Genomic DNA, 13,448 nt, shown 5'->3' with positions numbered 1-13,448 from the left:
GCTTGTTGGTAACTACATGTAACCTAGGATAATAAGTGAATAATATTTAGCTTTCTCAATTTAGAAATTAAATAAATAATAATAATAAAAAACCTATTACGAAATTGAGACTGGGAATTGCACTTCAACTATAAGAACTTTCTAATAACTCTTTAGATGATGGAAACCACTAGCATTTATTTTTTTTAATGGGGTGGGGGAGGAGGATGGGGAAGTCTAGTAGAAATATTAAGGGTCAAGTGACCTTGAAGGGTCCATAAGGGTCCATAAAGGTCAAGAAGGGTCCATAAGTGACCATTCTCTCTGGTGCAAATCATGTCACTGTTGCTGGATGGAGATGCAGTTCTGATTTGGTGTCTGAAGAAGCCATATTCAGCAACTAATACTTCCATTCAGAAAAGTACAAAAAGCATGTGCTCCTTTTCAAGAATGTGATTCAAACCTCTTCATGTTTTCTGTGCTTAACTGTTTTCATGATGAGGAGCACTAAAGGAACATGCTGGCTAGATGAGATGGGGTGACAGAAGACTTACTGTGGGGAATGTTTGGACATTCTTGAGGCAACAACGATTACTATCACCATAATTATTGCACTTTACCAGCAGTGCCTCAGTGTTATGAGTAGTGGATTTTCATTTTAACGGTTAACCAGTGCACTCAGATTGCTCAAACTTACCTAATACTTCCTCTATATTTGTGTTCCCACTTATAATCTGGTAAGAGCTGAGTGAATCTGTGTTAATTTGTTTCGGCTCTGTCTGTCAGTACTGAGGCATTTATTGAACGTTACTGACTGAAATAAGTAAAACTTTCATAAGTGTCTAACTCTAGTTTGTCATGAAAATATACTTCTGCTTTCAGTTTCACGTGCGTGCCATTCCAGTAAAGTGATTCATGTCCACGTGGGTGTGATAGACTTGTATTTCATAGAGTTGACTGTAAAGGTCTTGCATCAAATTTGAAATACTTTTGTTCCATCTCATAGGCTAATTTTATACCAGAATAATTCTTCTCAAATTCCATTCCAGGCCCTCAGAAGTTAGATTTCTCTTTAGATTTCTTTGTTTTAAACACTTGTTTTTCTCCTAATAAGTAGCATCCAGCAATGAGTGTGTTATGCTAGTGTTTTCATTTGGATCAGCAATGTGGTTTGAAGTGAATCTCCTGCTCACCCCCGCTTTGGTTTGCATTGTGGAGTGATCCTGGGGAGTGACCTGGACTGGATTCCTTTTGGACAAAATAATCTGAAAGATGCACTGCAGGAATGTGCCTAATTCACTCCAGCCACTAATAAGCCTTCAGTCTTTGAGATTAAATCTGAGAGCTAGTCCAAAGTAGAAAGCCCCTGGAACATGTATAATACGGAATGTGTCCTTAAAATCAACTCTTTCACCGTACAGGCCCACTTTTGTTGCCCCATGCTGTTGCTAATACAGCCATAACCACTGAGTATTGCTTAGCACTTACGTGAAACTCATTTGGACACATGTGAAACGTTGTTGGATGTATGACATAAACTTATAACTGACCGCATGACTATTAGTGTGATTATTTGTGAAGTTTTCACTTATGTATTTGAACTTTTTAATGCTTTTAATAGTGCAGAGTACCTATTTGCATGTTGCTATTAATTTTTAATTTATCACGACTGAAATTTGTCCAGGGCTGTCAAACTTGTAGTACATTCATAGTTGTTCCATAGCTTGCACCTGGAAAATTCTCTGTAAGAGCTTTCCAAGAAGTTCAGTTGAATTGCTCTAATTTTAAGAGACTGATTTTTTCAGTGGCAATTTTGAGGCCATTGAAAGTTGCAATGAGACATTTAAGTGAAAGCCACTGAAATGAAATAAAAATAAATTATTTATTTTAGTTTTGAAACAATCAAACATCTAAATGGAGGCTTCCAACTCCATAATTTGTGGATTATCAATATTAATTAGATCGTACAACCAGTCATTAATGAAATGAGATCGTTTCAGGCAAATAATGAACTGGAATAGGCATTCTGTTACACAAATAGCACAGTTGAACTTACTTGTTATGTGAAATGCCTAAAAGTTTTAGGCATTTCATGAAGTAGCTGGTGGGTGTTACTGTTAATGGTTGCATTGTGAAACCTGGTATTATCGTGGTTCCTTTGTGTTATTGTTGTGAACAGTGGAATTTTCGGTAGGAAATAGCATCCTCAGTGGTTCCTTGCCAGCGAGGATATTAGTGAACAAAGGAAGCGTTAGAAATGCAGTGTTTGCCACATGCTCTTTAATCCCTCCCAACTGCTGTAGGCTTGAGACAGAGAACCGTTTTGTTGTCTTTCCTTTTGGAAACATTCTTCAACTGTTTTGTTCCTCATAGATCTACTTTTGTGTTTGGGTTTGGGGTTTCTTTTTTTCATTTTTGTAATTTTTCTTTGCTTTGAAGAACAAAATTCCATTTGGGATGGTTTGAGCTTTGCACATGTATGTTTAAATCTGCGTCTGCTTGTTCAGGGATAACTCAGGCCTTCTGAGGATTCATGTTTACATCCCAGCAGCTGGGTCAAATTTAGGTGCCTAAGTAAGCTTTGCCCTGTGCTTCCATCATTCCTCTGCCCTTAAACAGTAAAACTGTTGGGCTGTTCCTGACTCTGCATTTTTGGAGGTCACAATGACTCCACTGTGCCAGTCCATTCTGCTTGTCCCTCTCTTCTTGATGAGAATGATGCACTCAGGTTTCCAGAAGCCTTTCCCAGCAGTTGGTTTTGCTTTACTTGTTATTTGGTGCGGTCCCACCACATTGTTGGTGAACAGCAAATGAATGTCATAGCAACAAAGCCTTCTATTGTTGCAGTGACAGGATTTTTAACTCATTTTACATCCACAGTGTCCATGTGTCAATAGACAAACTCTAAACCTGTTTCTCAAGTCTAGTTTGTCGTGGTGCTAGTCAAGCACTCTTATAGTTCACATGCTTGGAAGAGATGGCTAACTCAGTATGTAGGCTTATGTGTCATCTAATGAATAGAAATCAGCTGCCAATCACACTCTGAGGACGTGCAACCCACATAATGTGGGCACTTGTTTCCATTTTTTTTTGCATGTTCAGAGATTGAATATTACATAATTACTTATGCATTAAGGTATGATGCCATGTTTGAACACAATGAGACCCATTTCTGAGTAAACTCAAGAGATGTAGCGGGGCATGCGGGGGCAGCTGAAGTGCAAATGTACAAATGGACAAGCACTCGGAGAAGAAAAGTTGGTTATTTGTCAAAGACTTGAGCTCTTTGAGGTGTGTCCTGCAAATGTACATCCATTACCTATCTTTTTGTATTTGCTATCAGTTTTGTGTATTAATTCCACATCCACTCAATATGCTCTACATTATCATAGAGAAAGATAGAATAAATATAGCTCTGAAAAGAGGGATACTTCACTGGGATGTTCTAAGAAATTTTCAGGAATTAGTTTGATCTATATACCAGCAACTTTACAAAGGCATAGAAGACAGGATTGGAAGGGGTCTGGAGAGATTGCCTTGTATACCCTTCTTGCCTAACTATACCTAAGTCTTTCTTGACAATTCTGGCTATTTGTTAAATTTTCTTTTTGATAGGGCTATTGTAATAGTAGCCTTGTTGCTGACCCAGACTGCTGACACTATTCTGTTGGTGGTGGAGTCTTGTAAAATGTATTTGTCATGATGCAAAGAAATGTATGTAACCAGAGGCACATACTCCAAACAAAAACAGGAGTTAACAATCAATGTTAAAATAGTCTCAAGGGTGAAAACAAGTTTTGATTCTATGAAATACATGTATTGCTGTGTAATTTTAAAAATAAATATAACAAGATTATGGTAAAATGAATGTATGTACCATAAAAGTGATTTATATATACTGTAATAATTCCAAATGACAAAAAATTAGGAGTTCACTTTGTTCACTTATTTCATGAAACAGTAATTTTGAGATGTGATTAAAATTTTAAATTTTTTCACTAAGTGACTTACCAGTTGACTGTAATACAGATATGATTTGGGCTGTTAACCATCTCAATTCTATACTTTGCCAGCATGCTGTATCTCTTCCTTATTTAAACCTTAAACTTGCATTAACCTCTACACAAGTAGAGTTTGTGCCCAGGCTTACCTTCAGGATAAATCACAGGGTACTCTGTGTGGGTGTCACTCCTGCGGGGCTTTTGGCTAGAAGCTCTTTAGCTCAGGGACTGCTGTTAGTTCAGGAGAGGTACGCAGCCACACAGCCAGGTTGCTGGTCTGGGGGCTGAACCGTGGTAGGTAAGAAGACTATGTTGCTTTTGTGACATGACCTAGAGTAACTTACTGTGGTTTTGAAGAGAGATTGGATTTCTACCTCAACACTGCTGGACTCAGAACATAGTGAGTCTTTTCTTTCCATTATTTGAGCTGCTAGGAAGAGTATCTCTTTTTCTTCTTGGCTGTCAGTTTTGGAGGTTAGTCACATGAGAGTGGAAGGGTGTACTAAAGGAAGCAGAAGCTAAAATACTAAGGAAGTATTACATAAAAATTCTTAAGGTGAAGCTTGATTAAAACAGAGAAGTGTTATAAATTTATTTGAAGGTGCAGTAGAAAAAAGCCATACCTGTCTATGGCCAGATCCAGCCATTAGTATTTGTGCCAGCTGTAGGCTCTATGAAAACTGGTCTGCCACAAGCATGGCACATCAGAGAAGATTAAGGTCTTTGCGTCGATTCTTACTGGATTTATAAATGCCTTATCTTTCATAAAGTACTCTTATCACTATTCTTATGTACCTAACAGAAGAATAATGGCATCAACAAAACACACACTGGAGTGTTCTTGAGGCTGTCTTCATGTGTGATTGGTTGTAGTTGGTATGTTGTAGTTGCACCTCTAGAATAAAAAAAAAAATGTTATGATCCTATCATCAGCTGTTTATTATAAGGGAACAATCAAGAAATTCCTTTGTGCTAAGACTGAGACCTGGTGCACATTCAAGAAGAAACAATCAGGACACCAATGTTTGTCTATTTTCAGTGTTCTGACGCATCAGAAGAGATGTATGAAGAAATCTGAAATAAACATAGCTTAAGGTGTAGTTTTTCTAAAGCCCCATTGTACTAAGTCTGGCTGGGATGGAGTTAATTTTCTTCATGGCAGCCCCTGTGGTGCTGCGTTTGGGCTTGTGGCTAAAACAAGGTTGGTAGCACACCAGTGGTTTGGCTGTTGCTGAGCAGCACTTGCACAGCGTCAGGGTTTTCTCTTTTCCCACTCTGCCCCGCCAGCGAGTGGGCTGGGGGTGGGCAGGGGGCTGGGAGGGGACACAACCCGGACGGCTGGCTCAGGTTGACCAGAGGGATATTCCACGCCGTATAATGCCACGCTCAGCAATAAAGACTGAGGCGAGGAGGTTTTGGGGGAGGTCTCCATTGCTTAGAGACTGGCTTGGGCATCAGTCTGCTTGTGGGAGGTTGCGAGTGATTGCCTTTGCATCACGTTTGTTTTGTTTTTTCTTCTCCTTTCCTTCACTTATTACACTATATCTCGACCCACGAGTTTCCTCACTTGTGATCTTTCTGTTCTCTCCCCTGGTCCCGCTGGGGGCCGGGGGGGGAAGGAGCGGCTGTGTGGTCCTTAGCTGCTGCCCAGGCTCAGCCCAGCACACCCACAGAGCAGCATCTGCCAGGAGATCAGCTGCTCCCGTGGGTAATCCTGGAGTGCAAAGTAAGATACGAATACATGTTTAATGGTGTAGGTTTCTGTTATGCACATTCCTGGGGAAATCTTCATGTGAATTCAATAGATCAAAGAAGAGATACTCAATGTTAATTGTTGTAAACTTCCTATCAAAATTGTTTGGTGTTCAGTTGCAACATTGGTTTTTTTTTTACTTTTTAGTAGTGTGTCTTACTTCTTTCTTGTTAACTGTTAATATCGTTTACATGGTTTTGACTGGCCGTTTACCATATCCAGCTGGAATAATAAAAGTAAACATGAAAAATACGCTTACAACCTACATAGTTTAAAAAAAAAAAGAGAAAAAGATACTGAACCGAAAGCAAGCAGAGGAATGAAAACTAAATTCCTATGAATAATGATGACTGATTGTATTCTGCACTCCTTTGGATTTCTTAGATAAAAATGTAACCTAGAACACTGAGGGCCCCATAATATTAACATTAATGTTTCCTTAGAGTCATTTATTGTTTACTACATGAAATAGTAGGGCTCTGCAAAGTCATATCCTATACAAGAAAATTGTATACAGTAACTCTGCAGTTTTGTACTACCACTGCTGGGTAGATATTGTTGTAATCTTGGTGTTGTTACTGCAGTAAAGTAATTTAAGAGCAAAATCTCTTATAATAGCTCATTTAAGCTTACTGTATGTGGAACGCAGAGTGCTTTTACGCTAGCTCTCTCCAGGACACTACTTATTTTCATTCAGTCTATTTCAGGGCACTTTTCAAACACTTTTGAAACAAATTTGCACCTAATACCTAACTGCACAGGCAAAATCATCTTCCTTCAATACAGTCGAATTTGTATCTGATAGATATCGGGTAGAAATAATTTGTATCTAATGTCTGTCAAAGGGGTCGAAAAAATCTGGGGGTTTTTTTGGACAGAATGAGTATCTGGTTGAGATTAAGTCATCAGGGAAAGATGCAAAACTCACTGAAGCTAATGGATATCTTCCCAATCACTTCAGTAACTTTATGGCAATCCCAGTGAAACAGTTCATCTCAGAATGGGCTTGAGGAAATATTGACAAGTTGTTGAAGAAATGGTGATGGGAGGGAGGGCTGAGAGAGAAGTACCATGGAGGTAGCTGGGTCAGACATTTCAGAGGTGGAAATTAATAGAAGGGGAGCAGTAGTGCTTGAAGGCACATGCTACTATACATACAATATGGCATATATTATTTTGAGTGATGTTCTGTGCCTCAGTTTAATAGGGTGGATAACAAAGGCAGAAAGTTAGGATTTAAAATCAAACTGCTGTTGGTTACATAAAGAAACTAACCTTTAGTATGTCGCAGTAGCAATAAGTGATTTTTCTGTGTCTCAGGACTGGAATTGTTGCTTTACTAGAGGAGATGGTATCATTACATTGTGATAAGTGGTTTATAAACACCTTCTTGTTTGAAACAAATAAATAGAGCTAACAGCCTTTTCAACAGTTGCTTGTTTAGATTTACTGTAAATATTAAATGTTGTACATATACTCAAAAAATACTCGAGACTGAAAATGTTTAGTGTTTTACAGATCCCTCGAGTAAGTGATATAAACTGATAATCTGTCACTGTGAATAATGAACGAAGTAATTCCAGATTTGGAAATGTTTCCTTGAATGCCAGTAGGAAAAACCTGTAGCAATCAAGAACAGGAAGATTTGTGTGTGTGAATTTGACTATTAAAACATTAGTGACAGCGCAAATGAAAGCTGTCACCTTGGTTTGGGAAAATGCAGGTCTGCATGTGTTAACTGGCGAAATCATCAAAACAACAAGATCTGCTATCTTGTGAAATAAGAATGCCTCAAATAATCTTACCATGGAAATTTCCCTGCATCTTGTATATACTTGGAGAGAAGAAATAATTTTTCCTTTCATCATGGGCTAAACGTTGACTTTTATTCAGGAATGGCTTTTAAAAGGCTATTTCTTTCACTGAAAAATAGGTAATTGTGTTATAATAAATTTTCTGAATTTCTGTACTAATCAGTTTTGAGGTTTCAACAATATTTGTCTTTAATTATATGTTCAATTGTAAAAAACAGAGAACAGACTTCTGTGGAATTTTTGTGGCTTTTATATGCCAGAGACACGTGTACGTGGGCAAAAAATAATGTTTTTTTGTGTGACAAAGCAATTCAAATTTTTATCTGAAAATTTTGTGCATGATAACTAAATATAAAGAAACTCAACCGTAACTTCTTGTTACAAAAGCTGCTAAGTATTGTTTTGCATGATTAAACACAATATGACTAAAAGACTTTCCTAAAGAAAGGTCTTCTTATTTTCATCTGGACAAGAAAACAAATTGAAAATCAACTTTATTAGGAATTATTTCTAAAGAAACTACATGAGATGCTAAGACAAGTTATATTTTATACTCTCTTGTTTTTAATTTTCAAAGATGAGTTTTGTTCACATAGAGAAAAGATACCATAGAAACTAATATCTTAAAATTTCTTTTGACTTAGAAAAAACTGACCAAGACAATACTGCGGCAGGAGATAAAGACATAAAACAGCCTTCCAGTAACCAAAGTATACAACCAGAGATTCAAAACCAGTCCATCTGGGGAAATCGCACTGATGGTGACCTCATCAGAAGTAAGTACTTCCAGAACAAATTGCTGCCATTTAGGCTTGCTTTCACAGTGTAACGGGATACTGCCTGTTGACTTAGTTAAATGTGTGTCAAATGCAATTGTGTTGCAACTGTAATGCATGTCTACTGAATTTATTTCCCGGAATGACTTGTGTCAGCATGCATAAGCAACGAGTTCAAAGAAAGGTGTGATTTGAGTGGTGCGGTATAATATAGACCTCTGCAGCATCTACATTTTAAGGCCTTAATGTTATATTCTTCTCTTTTCATTCATAATGGGATCTGTATATTTAGTAGGCACATGAGCTGCAGTATGCAACTGTGCTAGGTGTCATCGCCTTTGATTTCTCAGGTTATACATTTAAGTGGCAGAGTAAACTATGCTGAGAGCAGTTGCTTCCAGATACACTGAGTACTGGTCAGATGTAAGTTTATAAAGAGGTTTGAATCCTAAAGTAGCTAGTCCTTTCAAAACTAGAAGAATGCTGTAAGACAAGGTTTTAGGCCTTAAGTGCTACGGAATTGTGGTTTTGGTTTTTTTTTAAATTAGTTTTTACAAGTCCACATTCCTAGTGTATGTCTTGGATGCTTTCAAACATAAAAGGGTGTGCAAGATTATTCCCATTTTTCTGTCTTGAATTGAAGATCATATGCTGTCCAAAAGATCATCCACAATTGCACCCTCCTGAGGCGAAAATACTTCTGTCAACTGCCAGAGCTAATACTGCTTTAAAATGCTGTGAATGCTTGAGTGTTAGTTACTCAAGGGAGGGGCAGCATGAGAAACTGTTCTCTAATTATAGGGTGTATTCAGAAAGCAAATGTACTAAATGCTGAGTGGTGCTCCAGCTCTCTGAGACTGTTGTCTGACCACATACTTCAGGGTCAGTCTGTCTTTACACTGCACACGTACTACACAATACACAGTGGGGTAAATTCATATTTCTGAACCTGCTGTTGCTATAACTGGTGATTTTCTCCAGTTACCTGTTTCTTTTTAGTTTTGTTTTGTTTTTTAATTTTATCTACACAATCAACTTCTCCTGAACTTTGTGTTAGCATTTTAAGTTCTTTCCAAACCTTAGTTAATACTTTTTTCTAAATAATGAATCCCAGTAAATACTTATATCCTTAATGTATTGAATAGTTATCTAGATCCTTTACAGGAAACTTGAATTTAGCATGTCAGATATTTATCTGACAATTTAAAAATAATTCTTAGGGGGTTATAAAGAGGAAGACTTTTCCTTCACAGTTTGAGAGTTGCTGTCATTCCAAAAGATCATTATTTTAGACCTAACTGTCCCTGGACGAGCAATTGGTTTGTGCTTGTGTTGAGGACATGGGAAGGTGTGGACGGCATCTGCTGATTTTGGAGTGGCCTCCTTCTCATTCCCTCTTCCTAGAGGCTTCCTTATTCCTAGACCCATGGGAAAGCAGATTTATTTGGTAGCAGTTGGCAGCGTGCCTGAACTATGGAGGAAAGGACCAAGGACAGTAGGGTGGTGCTGTGCTTCCTCTAATCCGTTAAACACAATGACATACTGTAGTGGCTGCACTGGGGAAGTGGGAGAGGAAAAGGCAGATTTTTCAACATATAGTAGAAATTGCAGCAGATTGTGCAAGTCCCTGGTAAAGTGACTTGACAGTTATATGCAGTTACATGTCCCTGTGATGGGAGGGTTATCTGTTGCTGAATTTAAAAAGTAACAGGAAAAAGGGCAAAGATAGGATAAAATTCTGAGGTATAATGTACTGCTCCACTGTGCATAACTGTGCTCCTCCTGGAGTGACTAGTAGTTCTACCTTTGACTTTGTGAAAAGCAAGTTTAGGTGAAAGCTGGAAGTTTCTAAAACTCCTAGTCTTAATAATTGAGTTTTGTGCAGTAGTGGCTTTATTGTGAGACATGCTTGAGTAGCTGCTATGAAGCAATCCTCTCTTTGTTTAAAATTCATGATTTTTTTTTAACCTTTAATGTTAAAGTCTTCTAGATGAAAGAAACAAAAATTATTAAATTAAAGCAGCTTCTTTTTCTTCTTTTTTTTGGGGCTGTGGCTATGAGTAGGGAAGTCTGTTCTACTTTAAAAAATTGAGGAACAGTGTTTGGCTCAATTATGAGTACTTCTTGCAGTTTGCAGAAGTTTTACAACTTGATCTACCTAGTAACGATAGTTTGAAAAAATAGAACAAGTAGAGCAAAGAGAAACTTGTTTATCACAAACATTACTTAGGTTTTTCCTCTTAAGTAACAAGTATTGTAGCTCAGAACAGCTGTGATTCAACCAGATCTATTACCCCACTAGACTAAAGTTTGCAGAATATTGCATATTAAAAGAAGCTTGAGGTTAGAAATAAACAGTGTTTTGATCATTACGGTCTAGTTTAAAACTGTTTCTTCAAATTGTTTTAGACAGGGCATACTTCAATTTTCTCAGGTATTAACAACCATTCACCACTATCCTAATGATTCTGTTTCTTTTTTTCCCATACAGATTGTTTTCCACCCCCACAGTTGATACATACTCCATTTGTGTTAGCCTTAGTTTTCACTTTATAAATGTTTCCAGCATTTAATTTCCAAGGTTTTCCTTGTTTGCAGCTGTTTTATCCTGCTGTTATATGGAATTAGATTAATCAGTCAGTTTTATTGGCAAACCAACAATGAAGTCCAGTGTTAGAGACTGTAATGACTTCATTATGTATGATTTCTCATTTGCACTTGTGAACTCAGTTTACCAGGCAACATCAATAAACTAAAATGCTGCCCTGGTTTTCCACAGTGAGATGTTTTCAGTTCACCTTGCCCTGCCCTTGCAGTCCTTTTTTCAAGCCCCCTCTTTTTAATCTCTAGATGATGAGATTCCCCCAGATTAGCCCTTTCCCCAGCTCCTTTGGAGCATCCTTTCTCCCCCCAATGAAAACAGTCATAGTATCCCGGGTAAATGGGTAATCTTATGGGAAGCTTCAACCAAGGAATTAAATCGTTTTTGAAAAGAGCTTGAGAGTCATGGCAGAGGAATATTAGCTTCCAGTGCACCACTGCTTCAACAGTATACAGGCTACTGTATACTGACATATAAACAGAGGAGAGCTAAATAAGAAGAAAATTGTTATATTACCTTTCTGTAGTAATTGTTAATGCACTTGCATAACTGTTACTGGAATACTGCATTCAGTTGGAGAAGGGTCAGGGGAGAACCACAAATATCTCAGGAATTACTGGAGCAGTTGAAAACATGCCTTATTGTGGAAAAACTCCTGACGTTCAATCTGTTTAGTGTTAACAAGGAGGATAAAGAGGGGCTTGCAGAGTCCTTAAGAAGCATGATACCACAACGAACAGAAATTTGGTAAGACAATTCTTCAACTGTAGCAGACAAAGGGAGAACTGAATGTAATGGCTGGAAGTGCAGTTAGACTAGAAATAAAGTGTACATTTTTAAATTGAGTATTTGAGAACAGGAGGAACTGCCAAATATTTGGTGGTTTTAGGTGTATTAAATTGGCCTTACTCTTCACAAGGTGGCCATTGCTATCCATATCCTCAATTTTAGAACCTGAGTAAGGGAGACTCTCTTTTCCATAGTGATTCCCCCAAATTGGGATAACCTTAGGTTTTTCATCTCAGGTATTCTTCAAGGCAATGTTGAGACCTATTCCTTTCCCTTCACAGATGCACACATATTTTGCGTTTTATTTCAGGCTGTAGAGGTTCTGCTTTTCAAAAGAGCTTAGCCTTAGAATAGCTCCATCTGCTTTTCCTTCTTCAGCAGTGCATTTTAGGTATCCGCAAACACCTTCTGCTTATTATCATTGTATGATCTGGTGGCCTGTAATGGAGATGTTCTCTTTCTGTTATCACTCACCTTTGGCAAGTGAGGAAGAGTGGATGTTAAAACATGCAGCAGGGTAACCTGTAGGAATATAGGTTACAAGAATGAAGCTGTAGGAGTTTTTTGCTGCTCCACATGCCCTGCTTTGTTCTTGGGAAAGGTTGGGGTTTTTTTTTCCCCCTCTTAAAAAAAAAGGCTGTAAAGGTAGATTTCAGAATATTTAGGCAGAATTTTTACAGAGGGTACTAGGTTATCATCAATGTGTGCTGTTATGCAGGGGAAGGAATGTTTAGGAGGGAAGAAAATGCCAGTCTTGAACACTATTTGCTTGTGAGGATTTAATCTCCTTTCCAGTTCTCAAGCAGGACCTTAGATATGTGATATTTAAGAAAACAAAAAACATCTACCATAGATTCAAATTGTCATGAATAATTGATTAATAATAATCCAATTCTCAAGATTAAATACCTAAAATATGCCCATGTTTTACAGATAGAAAGGTCATTGCTATCCATCATTTCCTAGCTTCAATTGCCTCTTTCTCCTCCATGAAAAACCCTCCTGATAAGAGTGGTTCTTCAGAGAAAGAGATGCTTCATTCAGTTCTGTGGGTATTAAACCATTTTGAATGTTCTTGTGCCCACTATTTTATTTACTACATTCTTCTTTATAGTGTTTTGTTTTATTGAAATACAAACCTAGGTATTTTTCATCATTTTGTTTTCTATATTTTTATGTTGACAATTTTACTTTACATGACTATTTATTTAATTTTAATGTCTGGAGATTCACTTTTCCTACTATTTAAGTGAGTGAGTGATTTCCTTAGTTTAAGTTATGCAGTTTGGGTTTGGGACTTTTTTCCCAAAAAGAACAAGATAATCTGCTGTTAGAACTGTTCTTTTTTTTAATATATTAATCCAAATATCTTTTCTTGGCTAATTTATACAGTCATCTTACAATTATTGTGGTTTCAAATAACTGTGTTTATTCTGTCTAAAAAAATAGTGCAAAGTGCTTGAGATAACTTAAGTGGTGCTCTTCAAAGCTAGAAAGTATGACAGATACAGTCTTCTTGCAGTGTAACTGAGTGTGTGAGTGCAGAAATTGCACAAACTAGATTAACGGAAATTATTCAAAATACATTGCTGAGTCTGAGAGGTGTATTCTTTTAGTTACAGAAGCGATTTGTGTACAGTGTTCCAAATATACCCAGGTATTCACTTAATCTGGCTGTGAAAAAAATGTGAGCTTATGAATGAACAAAACTTTAGTCAGTTCAATACTTAAATG

The 13,448-nt window shown here is 37.5% G+C and overlaps 1 protein-coding gene across 6 annotated transcripts in view; it reads left to right on the top strand.

Annotated features, from left to right (window-relative positions):
• The window catches only part of MDFIC (MyoD family inhibitor domain containing), a 55,541-nt gene that overhangs the window by 5,698 nt on the left and 36,395 nt on the right, over positions 1-13,448 (top strand). For all 6 annotated transcript variants that reach the window (XR_012042508.1, XR_012042510.1, XM_072861608.1 and 3 more), the window contains exon 3: positions 8,192-8,323. Coding sequence is in view for 4 of the 6 variants with exons in the window: in XM_072861608.1 (XP_072717709.1) it covers positions 8,192-8,323 (132 nt within the window). In the remaining 2 variants the exon portion in view is untranslated. The remainder of the gene's footprint in view (positions 1-8,191; positions 8,324-13,448) is intronic.

This window comes from Ciconia boyciana, chromosome 1, assembly GCF_034638445.1.
Source record: "Ciconia boyciana chromosome 1, ASM3463844v1, whole genome shotgun sequence".
NCBI classification, from domain to species: Eukaryota; Metazoa; Chordata; class Aves; order Ciconiiformes; family Ciconiidae; genus Ciconia; species Ciconia boyciana.
The sequence above is the reverse complement of the archived record's forward strand: the minus strand, read 5'-3'. Positions and strand labels throughout refer to the sequence as shown.